Source organism: Podarcis muralis, chromosome 7 (genome assembly GCF_964188315.1).
Source record: "Podarcis muralis chromosome 7, rPodMur119.hap1.1, whole genome shotgun sequence".
Classification (NCBI taxonomy): Eukaryota; Metazoa; Chordata; class Lepidosauria; order Squamata; family Lacertidae; genus Podarcis; species Podarcis muralis.
Genome location: NC_135661.1, coordinates 82,656,024 through 82,669,759, shown reverse-complemented (window position 1 = coordinate 82,669,759; position 13,736 = coordinate 82,656,024). Strand labels below are relative to the sequence as shown.

Sequence of the window (13,736 nt, the reverse complement as noted above, 5' to 3'; positions counted from 1 at the left end):
CTAGCGATTGGTGGGATGAAAGATGAAAGGGAAGCGCGTGATCGTTACGTCATGATCAGGAGGCCCTCCGTGTTCCGCCATTCCCTGTCTCGCGGTCAGCACATTCGAGGACACCCATCCTTCCATTTCCCTCTTCGCCGCTTGGGCAGGAGGATGCGAACACGACTAATAATAATAATACAATATTTGCTTTTTTGCCACCCCACGCGGAAAGCCGCACTGGCAGGTTTATCCCGCGCCGCGCCACCCCCCCCTCACTCGAGGCCGCTGTTGTCGAAAGTGCCGTAGCTGAAAAGCAGCTGGCTGTCGCCTGGCGAAAAGGAAGGTGGGGGCCGAGAAGTGAGTGTGGGAAGGAAAGGAGGGGGCAAGCTTGGCTGCGTTTTAAAAAAACAACCAGCGCCGTCCGCCGGCCCGCCAATCCGAGCGCCGGAAAAGGGTGCACGTGACCCTGTCGGCTCCGAGCGTGAGGTGGGTGTTTTGCCAGAGGAGCCGCTGCCGCTGAGGGGGACGAAGGTAGAGCCGCCACCGCCGCCGCTGGGTTTGCCGAGGGAGGGAGAAACACCGCGCGGAGGCTCCTGTGGTCGCGAAGGCTGTTCTACCCGCACGCGCGGAAAGGGCCTCGGCGGATGCGCAGGCCGCTGGCGCACTCTTTGCTGGCGGCGGCGGCGGCGAAAGAAGACTACGAGGAGGCTTCTCTCGGGTCCGTCCCTGGCTGGAGCGGCGGCGGCGCGGGAGGGGGCCGCTCGCTCGGGACGGGCCTCTCTCTCGCGCGCGCACCTGCCCGGCTCTCCATCATCCCTCCCTGCCGGTCCCGAGCGTGTGGCGCCTTTGCTCTCCCTCCTCGGCCCCTCCGGCACCGGCTCCCTCTTCTCTTCTTCCCCCCTTTCAGCCTCGCCGGGTGCGTATTTGCCTCGGCTCAGGCAGCCCCGCCAGCCCTCCCCTCTTCCCCTTCCTTTCCGAGCCTTCCGCCACCACCAAAGCCCTGAGCCAGAGGATCAGCAAAGGCCCTCTTACCCCTCAGCAGCCGACGAAGAGCCTTTCTGCGACTTTCCATTACTAATCACGGTTTATCTACCCCACCCCTAGCCCGGATATCTTGATAGGCATCGCCTTTCCTCCAAAAGGATAGCGTTTGTTTATACCTTTTGCTATCCCTCCCCCCAGCACACGCACACCAAAAAAGAGAGCGGGCACTCACCTTGTTCCTTTTAAACGCTTGGCAGAGAGTCCCTACTTACCTGTGAGGCATTAATTGCTCTCTGGTTCTTACCACGCACACCCAGGCACCCGTTTCTGTAAAAGCGGGGCAGCTGTGAGGTTTATTTCCCTCTGCAGCTTGACTCGAGTCCTTTTAGCCCTCTTCTGCCAGCTATTTCTGTTTATGCTGCAGGTGTTTTTAGTCTACACACACATAAGCCTCCAACACTACTCAGACGGGACTTTTTCCTGTTACAATAGCTCTTGCTTTCACAAGGAACCTGTGCATTTCCTTTCCTGGGCCTCTGGAGCAGACGTTGGCCCCATTTTGTTTCTTTTCTGTTGGACCTCTTTCTATTCTGCAGGTGTTAGTTCCAATCAGTCCTTCTTCAACCATTATACTAACACTCCATTGTTTACCCCTACTGGATAAAAACGTAACGGGCAAGGGAGCATTCCACATTTTCCAGACCAGCAAAATATTTCCGTGCCCTGCCAAATCCTCACAGAAATTTACCCAAGCCCAGTTAAAATAGTGCCCTTTTTGTCTTGCTCGCTTTCCTCCAACCCTAAGCAAAGGTTCTATTTCTTGTACCAAAAAGGCAGGGGTCCTCCCTGCATCCTCCTCCAAGTCATCCCATTCATCATTCATGGTCTCATTGCACCATTGCTGGGAGGAAAGGGTCTGGAGACCTTGGGAGCCTTTTCTTGCCAGGTGAGGGAAGGTGAAAAAGAGACAGGAGGTGACCTCTCAGTAATGACTCCATGAGAAGGGAAGAAGGAGAGCTCTCCCTGACAGAAACCTATCACGCTTGCCTGGCCATGGAGTGTGTACAAGTCTCCCCCATGCAGCAGCAACAAGGGAAAGCTGCTGAGGGGGACCACCTCATGCTGCTGCTGCCCCCTCCTGCTGTGCAGAAGGAAGAGGAGGGCCTGCTAAGGGCTTCTGATCCTTGGGCTGTCTCTCGAGTGGACGGCAGTCAAGGTGGGACAAAACTTCAAGAGGCTTTGGACTTTTCAGCACATCTTCAGAGTACAGAAAACCTCACGCACAGCCCTCCCACGCTAGGGAGCCATCCCGGCAAAGAGATGGTGGGCAATTCTACTGCATGTTCTTCAAAGGAGGATTTGAAAGATACTGAGCGCTGTGATCTGGCAGAGGAGCAGTTGCAGCCATCGGGGAAAGAGACTTTGAGCCATCCGCTACAGGAAGAGTCGCTGGCAAATAAGCTGGCCTGTAATAATCCTCCGTTGGCCACAGCTGCCGGAGAATGCCTTACGGTTGCTGAAAAATGTTCTCAACAGAACAACTGTTTGCAGGAAAAATTGGACTCCTCTTCTCAGAACTGTTGTTTAGGCTTGGAAGCAACAAGTAGGGAGAGTACAGAAGATGACCAAACAAGCCATGGTTCTCTGCCTGTTGATGATGGGAAACTGAAGCCTGGTGCAAAACATGTCACATTTCCTTCCGATGAAGACATTGTGTCTGGGGCTGTGGAACCCAAAGATCCTTGGCGTCATGGTAAGCAAGTTCCAACTTCTCTAGAAACCTTTTTCTCTTCTTGCAGCTGGACTGGACTTGTCCAAGCCAGTTCCTTTTTATTCACAGGATCGGCAATTGGTTTATAGTACGAGAACTGAATATTTCCTTTTATCTTTGTTAGTCACTTATCTACCAAAAGCTCTCAACGCATCTTATGATCAAGGGTTACAAACACAAAGCTATGCAATCCAATTAAAAGTAAGTGCATGCTATAAAAGCAGAAAGCTGATACAACAAGATGAACTAGGAAATAACAAAGCAATAGGCTCTGACCTGCTCTTGAAAACAGGAAAATAATTCAGTTGTCAGACTAAGTTCTAGAACAGCCACCCCCAACCTGGTGCCCTCAAAATATTTTGGATTACAATTCCCATCAGCCCCAGATGGTTCAGGCATGCTTCTAATGTTCCCATTTTATGGCTGCAGAACTGAACTGTTTCCAAGGTCACTCACTGAATTGGTGACTAAGCACAGAATTGAATCTGGGGCTCCTGGTTCATGTCTGATATTCTAAGCGCAGAGTAGCCCTGCATAAATGTTTTTTATCGGGTTGGTTCATACAGAATGCCAAACTAATTTGCACTCGCCCCCTTCTTTGAGTAGACTGAGTAGAAATACAGAACCTTCTGCTTTTGGTTAACCACCGCTTGCCATGTGGTCTAAATCTGGACAAACAGGTTCATCTAAACTGTGGATAATGGAAACAATCAAACTTCTAGGCATAAAGCTGTCTTGTCACTAACGGTGGTTAAGATGAACCATGGTTTAGGGCCTGCACAATATAGTTAAAAGTGTGGTTGATCTAAAACAGAAGTTTACCATCTTCTTTCTGTCCGCTAGAGGAGGCTAGGATAGGAAAGAAGCATGTGACCCTGGGTGGGAGAAATTAGGCTTATTCTTGTAGTGCTAAACCATGGTTTAGTATTGCATCCAAACACTGCCATAGTGTATGCATTGTGGAGTTTTGTTGGCTCCATTGTTTAAAAATACAGTATCTGGGTTCAGATAACTTTTTTAAAAAAGCTAAATGGTGAAGTATTATTATTATTATTGATAATTCATATCACTAGTTAGCATTATTGAGAATGCATCATAGAGCATTTTTCAATAATGAAGAATACTATAGTATTATACACAGGACTGAAAAGTTTATGAATGCCTGGTAGATAATAATGTCACATTGGTGGTAAGAATTTTTCATTCCTGAGCATGTCCTGTTACATGTGTATTTTTTCCTCTTTCAAGTTACACATTCCTTGGAATCTAAAAGCCTGATCCTAAGATTTCTTATGGATATAGCACATGGGTACATTTGGATGGTATATACCACAAGTGTTCTGTGGCAGAGCATGATGTTAGAATTGTGTTGCAGGTATGCATGCTGTGCAAGTGCGTTGAGAACATATATTTTTTTTGCACGTTTTGTATGCCATTTTAAGATGTCTTTTTCAAAGGATCTGTCTAACCTTGGATTATTACATTTGCAATGGGAGTTCTTGATCTCCCTCCAAAGCACTTTCCTTCTTGTTGGTCCCCCCCCCCCCCAGTTGTAAGAGCATCTGAGTTGCTCTAGTGTTTCCGAGGTTGTATTTGGAGTTTTAAAATTTACGTATGATATTTTTGACAATACCTGTGCTGATCTTCCAGAACTGAGAAATAGGGTCAAAGTCAACTTAATAGTTGTGCAAGCAGGAGTTAGCGCAGCAAGTCCCACTAGCACCAAGGGGCTTGCCTACCCCTGCAGTCCCATAGTCTCTGAGGGGTTGTTGGGAGAATCCCCATAACAACACATGGGGATAGGGGAGGAGAGGAGAGAGAAGAGTGTTTCATCCGGCAAAGAGAAAAGCTTGCACTGATAGAACTATCCTAATAGTGTGGTGTTTAATTCCACCCATTGAACAGGAATGTAAAGTTGTCCCAACTTTTTCTTTACTTTCCCTGAAGCCTTTGTTTTGAGATAAGTGGGTGTTTAGAGATAAATGGAGGTAAAGAAAGTAAACTTGAATGCATTTACACTTGTTGAGCTCAAAGGAAAATATGTGTAAATACTTTTGTTAGGAACGCCAGGTGGATGTACAGATGTTAGGAGAAGGAGAATGACCCTCTAGTCATTTTTCTGTCCCCAAGTGCGAGGTTTGCCTTACCTATAATAGATTCATAAGAGCTACAGAGTTGGAAGGGATTGTGAGGGTCATACAGTCCAACCCCCCTGCAATGCAGGAATCTCAGCTAGGTCCTACATAACAGATAGACATCCAACCTCTGCTTAAGAACCTTCAAGGAAGGAGAGTTAATCACCACTCAAATTTTGCCAGGTTTCAGGCACACTTTGCACCTGGCTATTGGCCACTTTCAACCAAGTGAAGATGCCAGGGTGCCAAGTTGGCGCCTGAGGTCTCCACCATGTGGAGGTGCATGCAAGGGGATCCTTGTATCTCGACTGTTTTCACACACTAATACCCTATCCTGTGCAATTCCATCTGATATATTTTATCTGCGTTATCAGAATGAATTTCAGGAACCAAAAAGTTGTATAGTATTGGAAAATAGCACGTTTGAACCGTCTGGCCCCCAAATGACAACTAGGCATTCCATTTTGGTTACTGTAACTGCTTTTAGGACCTGTTTGGTGCCTAGCTTATATATCTGAGTTTCTAACACTTCTCGTGGGAATCTGTTCTACTGCTGAACAGCTCTTATTGTCAGAAAGCTCTTCCTGGTGTTTAGCCAGAATCTCCTTTCTTGTAACTTAAATCCATTGGTTTGGCTTCTTAGCATCTGAGGCAAGAGAAAACAAGCTTGTGCCATCCTCCATGTGACAACCCTTTATATATGTGAAGATGGCTATCATATCTCTTCGGTCTCCTCTTTGCCACGACTTCACTTGATCAGGACACTAGATGCAGCCTAGAATAGCATTAGCACTGTTGACTCATGTTCAGCTTGTGGTCTACTAAGACCCCTAGAGAGCAGTTTTGATGGGGTCACACCAGATGCGGATTTTTATAAATTAATTTGTGGTAAGTTAGAGGTAACAGGGGAGAAAGTGTATGTGACAGAACGGTTGTGGTCTCATAAATTATATTACTTTCAATGAACCCCTTAACATTTGGCCAGTAGGACAAGACTTGAAATGATAGTTTTTAGGCAGTTTCCATTGTAAACGCATTGCATACTGGAGAATGAATACACATTTGATTGCTTTATGCATAAAGCCAAACTGCAGCTGCATCATTATTTTACATTCTCACTGCTCCCTTCATGTTCTCACTCCTCAGTTGCTTATTTCCTCTTTCACACAAACCAGTAATGGTTGAAATTAGGTTTGCAGCCTTGGTTTAGGGTGAAAAAAAAAATCTATAATTTACTGACTTATGTAACTGCAACGGTAACTGCTTTTCACCAATACTTATTTTATGTAGAAAATAAAATATACATAGCATAATCAGAAAAGTGTACATAAAAGCAATACTTAACTAATTGCAGAAGTTAACTAGCTGAAGCAGAGAAGATGAAAGGAAAGTCCAGAGGACAAGAGTCCTTCTCATGGTGCCAAACCATAGTTTGGTGTTACAACTGAAGTAAGCGATGCTCATGATTTTACATTATTGTCAAATGTGGTTTTATTATTATTATTTAGTAGGGGGAGGTGGGAGGCTGCAGACCATAATTGTATCAACAATGTTGTATTCTATTAGAGTTGTCTGTATCTGTAAGACCAGATACAGGCTTTTGGCTGATTGATATCAAATACCCTTTTAAAATGTGTTGGGGAGGGGGGATTATTGGGTGTTTTGTGTTTTTATATTGTGCTTTTATCTTGTGAACTGGCCTGAGACCTGCGGGTATAGGGTGGTATACAAATGTAATTAACATAATAAGAATAACAAATGTTTCAGTTGTGCATTGGGTTGAGGGTGGCGAGTTTGTGCAGTGTTAAAAAACAATAACCCACTTAGGGTATTTAGGCAGAAAACACAATAGACAGAAATGACAAGATCTGCTTGATTCCCCCCCCCCCCCTAATTGTTTCTGACTCTTTAGAGTGGCCACCAATTAGTTTTTGAACACATCTTTACAAGCATGTGGTTTAAAAACTATAACGAAGAGTGACACCTATCCATAAGGAAATGCCGCTTGTGTTGGTGGGACTTCATTGAGGCAATAGTTCCCTGTTCTGCTAGTAGACATGCCTGGTGGCTACAGATACAGTCACAACACAATTACATCCTCTATCACTCAGTGGAGCCAACCAGTTGTCTGTGCCTACATATAAGGAACCCTGGGCTAGGCAATTTTCTGGTTTCATTGAAGTCAGTAGATCAAGTTTCCCTTGCAGCTCTTTTTGCTTTATTGCTTGTTTATTGGATTTCTTGCCCACCCTTCACCATAAGGTCTCATGAGGTATACAGGAGTTGCAATGTGTACACTGGGATCCTGCGGTAGCCATGGCCTTCCCAGTTGGTACAGCAGTTTGCTGCGCTTATTCCTCTGCGCTTATTCGTGATCTGAGCCACTTCCTCTAGATGTGGAGCAGGAGAATACTGTGAGAATACTGTGTGTGTATCAAGAAGCCCCCAGAGCTCTTAGTCAGTGATTATGAGAGAGAGATTGTGTGTGTGTGTGTGTGTGTGTGTGTGTGTGTGTTGCACAATGCCCATATGTTGTGGGTCATGGTGCTTTGTTGCAGATGGCTGTATGGCTTAATTGAAGTGGTTGTCATATAAAAGCAGTGATTGATTCAAACAGGGACAGTTGGAGCTGTTAATTTCGCTTTCAATATCAAATGCCCCTTTAAATCGGATTATAGCAGCAGTGCATGCGCGTAACACTTGCGTTCGGCCTTTGCTCAGGTTAATGGCATTTCAGAGCCCCTTGCTATAAATTCCTGTTCAGTTCAGGAATCTGGGGCTTGTTCTCTGACGGATTCTGCACTGCCTTCTTGAAAACCAATGTATTTTATTTGCATGTGCTAACAGTTCTGTTGGTAGTCGAACATTGTGTGCATAATCTGTTTTTGTGGAAAACTTTCTCCCTCTCTTAATTGTATACCCGCTCCAGTTTCAGTTTGTTTTCACTGGTGCTAGTTTTAACTTCTTATATGGTTTTGCAGTGTTTATATTTGGGCTGAAAGTAAAAAATGCAGGACTGAAAGAGGAAAAAAGAACCTCAAGCGTGCACATAAGATAAATTTGCCAATACATTTGGTGTAATAATTCTTCAGGGGCAACTATAAAAACTAGAAACATAGAATCATAGAATTGGAAGGGACACCAAGGGTCATCTAGTCCAACCTGCTGCATTGATTTGAAGTCCTCAATTCAAATTTTGCCTCTGTCTCAAATTCACTGCGTTTTCTTGGGGAAGTGTCCCTCCACATCAGCACCCCTCAACTACCATCTGAAGATACTGTCTTGCCTTACAGGATTGCTGTAAATATATCTTGGGTATTGTTCTGAAGTGCTTTGAACCCTGTGATGTACCATATGCATGCATTTGTCTTTTATGACTTGGAGAAACTTAGCAGGATCTAAGTCTTTGCTGCTTCTTCCTCTGACAACACAGCAGTGGGAGAAGGGAGCAAAAGAAGTGGGAGGTGGTTCTAGGCTATAAGTGGGTGGCCATCCCTGCCAAACCTAACCTGCAAAGGCTGAGCTGAGACACCGAGTCACATGCATGCAAGGTGATCTGTGAGAAAAGCAGCCTTCCTTTCATTATGCATTCTCACTGCTTCCTATTAGAAGACAAACCTTCAGCTCACACTCCCACACCCTTCAGTTGCTTTCAACAAGAGAGGGGAGGTATCCTCTTGGCACATTATGCAAATGATATGTGACAAGAAGAAAGCAGTATGCTTTTCATGTGTTCGTCTCCACTCAGGGCGTTTCCAGAAATCCATCAGGTGGTTTCACATTGGCACACAGGTTGTACATCCTACCCATGCAACCTGTGCCTTGGGTTGTTCAACAACAGCATGCCAGCTAGGCACAAAGCTTCCCCTGCCGTGTGCCCCTCTCATGGTGTCATTTGGGAATGAGACTGCTAGGCGACTGCCACTGAAGCGGGGTGGGTGGGTTGTATCCCGTCCAAACAATAGCTGATAACGTATTTTCTTTGAAAAGTATTGTTCTCGGCTTTCTTGGTGTTGCTGTGCCTGATTTCTTTATCCAAACATCTCCATAAACGCTGTACTTTTCTTCTGTTCCTTCTGATTGCGCCTGTGGTATGCGTTGCCTACGCTGTTTTGGGTCCTGTTTTCCTTGACACCTGTCAGGTCCTGTTATCCAGATAATCATTGCCCATCCGTAAGGGCACAGCTGCTTGTCTGAGCCAAGGAAATGTCTGGGTTGTGTTGGGGTTTTTTTTGCACCACATTTAACTAGAAAGGATGTTAAAGCTGAAAGCCAGCTTACTGCATGAGCTTTAAGAGAGCTCAGAATTTTTCTTCATATTGTACTCTCCCCTGATGTCAGCTGCTGGATTAATACTGAACTTTGCTACTGCTCGTATGTAATGCTTACACAGCACCCACATTGCCCTCAGATAGTCTTCTCTAGCACTGTGGACATTAGTTGCCTGAACACATGACTGCAGGGTTTGAGACTCACCATCCTATGATCAACTAGCTAAGGAAGCATTATGGTCTTCTAGGTGCATGGCAGCTCCCACCTGACAATCAGGAAGCTTTATGAGTCCCTTGTGGGCTACTGTACATCTGTGCTTGGCTAGGTGGGTCAGAAGCTGTGCAGGCCAGGTCTGGTCACAGGCATTGTCCACCAGCAGCTCTTGTTGCACAACAGCAGTTGAGCCCAGGCCCAAATCGGGGCCTTTTCGCAGCTGCGATCAGAGCAGGAAGTGGATGCCATTTGTTGGTGCAACAGTGCTTGTATACCCAGGGCCTTCAGACTTATCAGATGCACTGCCCTATTTTTAATTCCAGCCTGCAATGTGGGATTTGCTTTTTCTTGACTGTAAGGTAAAGACTGTAGATGTTAGCCTTTCTCGTCTTCTTTCTGGGTGACCAGCTGCAAAGGAAGACAGGTCTCCTCTGTCTTATCAGAACATAAGAAGCGCTCTGCCAAATTCAATGAAGTGCCCATCTTGTCCAGCATTTTGTTTGCCAGAGTGGCCACTCCAGTCATACGCTTCAGGAAATCCCATAGCCCATGAAGGCAGCAGACCACTCCAGGGACTGTGATTTCTGCCTCTGAACCTAGAGGCTGAATTTAGCTATTGTGGTGAATAGCCACAAAAACACTTCCATACATTTGCCTAATCTCTTTTTAAAGCCTTCTAAGCACACAGCTACTGCACTGTCCAGTGGCAGCAAATTCCATTAATCATGCAAAAAGAGAGAATATCACTCTAATAGTTTCTCCCAGCATGGCAAGCTGCACCTACCAAAATTTTGTCTTCTACCAGCAATTCAAGGCTGCATAAGGCTTTTCCTTCTTTGCATATGATTGCCTCTGTATCTCCCAAAAAACAAAAACAAACCCCAACACAAACGAAGAAGCAAGCTATTGCAAAACAGAATGATGGTGCCAGCGGTTCTTTAGTGTCTTGGGTCGGGGCAAGACCCATTTGTACATCCTTATCATCCCACTTAAAATTAATTTTCTCCACCTGTAGCTAAAGAGGTAAAAGCCCAGGGGGAAATGTGGGGTGCATTCCCTCCCCTGACCTTTGTCACATCTATCTGTGAGGTTTGACTGGATTCACGGTCCACCTTTGATTCAAACCGGCAAACAGGCTTCTGTTAGTACTACTGCTATTAACGTTTATGCAGTGCTTAATCAAAAAACAACAGCAGCTCACTACCCCCAAAAATGAAGAGCTTTTCATAGATCAAAAAAAGACAGGCCCTCCCTGCAAGCGCACAGTCTAATAACGAAGTATTTGTACCATTTACCCAAGCCTGTTTATTCAAGGCAGTTTAATCCAGTTACAAAGGATGACTTTTTGTTCCATACCACAAACCCATCATTCAGTAGCAGCAATACAAAAGATGGCAATCTGGATGTGCAAACAACATTATAACAACTTTGGTCTGGAAGTCAGTCTTTGCTGATGTCGAATGCATGCATGGCTTATGTAGACAAACTTAATTTCTTCCCCTGCTGCCCTTCCTCCACAGAACAGTCATATTACTACTGGTGAGGTTGCAAGCCAACAGTTGGAAAAAAACAATGCCCTAGATGTTTTGGACTGCGACTCTCATCAGCCATAGGCACCATGGCTGATGGGAGTTGTAGTCCACAACATCCAGAGGGCACTTAGGTTTGGTAAGGCTGCGCTCCACATCAGCTCCTTGGAGCTGGTAAGGAGGCCCAGATCTCTGACTGTTGCAAAGGATCTCTTGGCCTTGGGCAGCCTTTTGCTCTGAGCATGACCCTCCAGCTCCTCCTTGCCTGTCCAGCAGTCTGACTGCAGCAAGAGAGTAGACTTGTCTGCCACAGTCGTCTCTGGCTCTGGCCAGTTGTGAAAGCTGCTAACCATTGATCAGTATCGGCCATCCCTCACCTATGAAATCATTCAATTCTAGAGCAAATGAATGGGTTATTGGTAGTTGCTTCCCATTCACAGCTAGCTTGCATCATTTTTGTGGCCTTTACACATGGGAAGAGAGGACGGTGACCTTTTCTCAGTGTACTTTGGCACTTTGACTGGACTAACTGGTTAGAAAGCATTTAAATTGCTTCTGGCGGGATGACGTAATATAATGGTTTATGGGCTGCATGGAGCCTCTGGGTGTCGTGAGCCCTACAATCCCGACTAGCTCAGGGCTGGGGTAGCAGTTGATTTCAGGTGAGAAACAAGAGGAGTAGAGCGGGAGTGATTCCATAGGTGGAGAGCTGCCCGGGAAGGAGTATGGGCCCCACCTGCCCCTTTGATTTTAGATGCTGAGGAAGGGGAGACAGTCCTGCAGGTGCCCTGCCCATAGAGCAGAGACATTCCCTAGCAACAGGAGGAGGAGCCAGAGGAGCTTTCCCCCCTTTGTGCTGCCTCTCCCATGTTGGCAGTGGACCTATGCCCCTCTGAGAAGTGTGTGCCTCCAACCTTGTAAGGAGACAGAGTCTTGCAAATGAGTGTGGCCATTCCGCCTTTGAAAGGTCTTAGGATGGCATGACCAGTTGTTGAGACATCTTCATAGCTTTCATTCAGTCTTGGACCCTTCTTGGGGTCCTGTTCCTTAGATTGCGGGTCTTCAACTGATCCAGGGTGGGTCACAATAGCTGCACTACCACCATGCAAATATATGGCAATAGATGAAGTGGGGCCCCCAAATGCATGTTTGGGTTAAAGGTGGTTCCTGGGTCTGAAAAGATTGAAGGCTCCTGCCTTAGATGAACTGTGTTTGCACGACGACTTGTACCATTGCAAATAATAATAATAATAATAATAATAATAATAATAATAATAATAATAATAATAATAATTTATTACTTATACCCTGTTCATCTGACTCAGTTTCCCCAGCCACTCAGGGCGGCTTCCAACAAAATATTAAAATACAATAGTCTGTCAAACATTAAAAGCTTCCCTAAGCAAGGCTGCCTTCAGATGTCTTCTAAACTTCAGATAGTTGTTTATTCCTTTGACATCTGATGGGACGGCGTTCCACAGGGCGGGAGCCTCTACCAAGAAGGCCCTCTGCCTGGTTCCCTGTAACCTCACTTCTCGTAGTGAGGGAACCACCAGAAGGCCCTTGGAGCTGGACCTCAGTGTCCGGGCAGAACGATGGGGTGGAGACGCTCCTTCAGGTATACAGGACCGAGGCCGTTTAGGGCTTTAAAGGTCAGCACCAACACTTTGAATTGTGCTCAGAAACATACTGGGAGCCAATGTAGGTCTTTCAAGCATAATTTTTTTACTCACACCTAAGAGCTTCTGCTGAAATGTTGTGGGCAAGAGCCTGGGCACCAAGTCACGTTTGTATGGTCAGTGGGAATTGCAGATCTGTTCATTTAAAACAAAGTTTCTAGTGTCTGCAGAAGTGTGGCAGAGAGTGCGCTGCCCTATTAAAACTGCTTCCTCCGTCGGCACTTCTTAGCTCAAGGACATTCCCCGCTCCCTGTTTTGGCCCCTACATTTTCTTCCCCCATCTTTGTCTCCCATACCCTCCCACAGTCCTTGAAATCACCCACCCACCCATGCCAGTGGGTGGTGTGATCCACACCAAAGCATTATAACCACCTTGTATGTTCTGATCCTTCGGCTGAGTACCATAGATTTGGGAGTATTTTCAGCTCATTGGAGAACAGGAGGCTACCACAGGCCCTGTTGCTGGAGAAGGGATGGGCCTGGGAGCTTGGCAAGGAGTGATATGGGCGACAGGGGTGGGGATAGGAGGGGGGTGGAGCTAGGCCAGGCCTGCGCAGCTTGTGACACAAGAAGCCAAAAGTAGCTCCATGTGGGAACTTCCCAGGAGCTTGGCAAAGCCCTCTCCATTATTTGCAGCCTTAGGGAAGTGGGGTGTTTGTTTACTTGGTTGGTTGTGTCATAAATTGTGTAGGCTCTACCTAAGGCAAGCATGATTCTCTCCCTTTCCTCACTGTAGGAAACATTTGCTAGCAAGAAGCTGGCTCTAATTATAAGTTAACAAGGACTGTTTTTGAAGGTTATTGGGTTATTGGGGGGGGGACCCTCCCCAGCCTTCGCTTTCCCAGTTATTATCTCGGAACTGCTTTTGCTTGGTGGCTGTGTGTTGCCTGCCCTGGTGCATATAATGATGTGGTTTTGTTCACTGTGTTGGCGCAAGTTGAAGCGTTGCCTTTCCAGAGGCCTTTTGCCTTTTAAAACCTCAGCTGAGTCATGTCTGGTCATGACGATTAATGTTTTTCCTGGGAAGCCTTGTGTAAGCAAGCAGCTCCCAAGTTGCTCAACTCGGAGGACCTGTGGAGTCTGTGGACTTGCAGAACAAACTTTGGAAGCTTATGTATAGCCCCAATTGAACCTCCTGGTTGACAGTGTTAGATGTTGTGACCGTCAAAGC

The 13,736-nt window shown here is 46.1% G+C and overlaps 1 protein-coding gene across 2 annotated transcripts in view; it reads left to right on the top strand.

Annotated features, from left to right (window-relative positions):
* Positions 1-102: 102 nt before the first annotated feature.
* Positions 103-13,736, top strand: part of PPP1R37 (protein phosphatase 1 regulatory subunit 37) — a 52,105-nt gene continuing 38,471 nt past the window's right edge. For both annotated transcript variants that reach the window (XM_077932255.1, XM_028742199.2), the window contains exon 1: positions 103-2,719. In XM_077932255.1, coding sequence (XP_077788381.1) covers positions 1,963-2,719 — 757 coding nt within the window. In that variant the 5' untranslated portion in view covers positions 103-1,962. The remainder of the gene's footprint in view (positions 2,720-13,736) is intronic.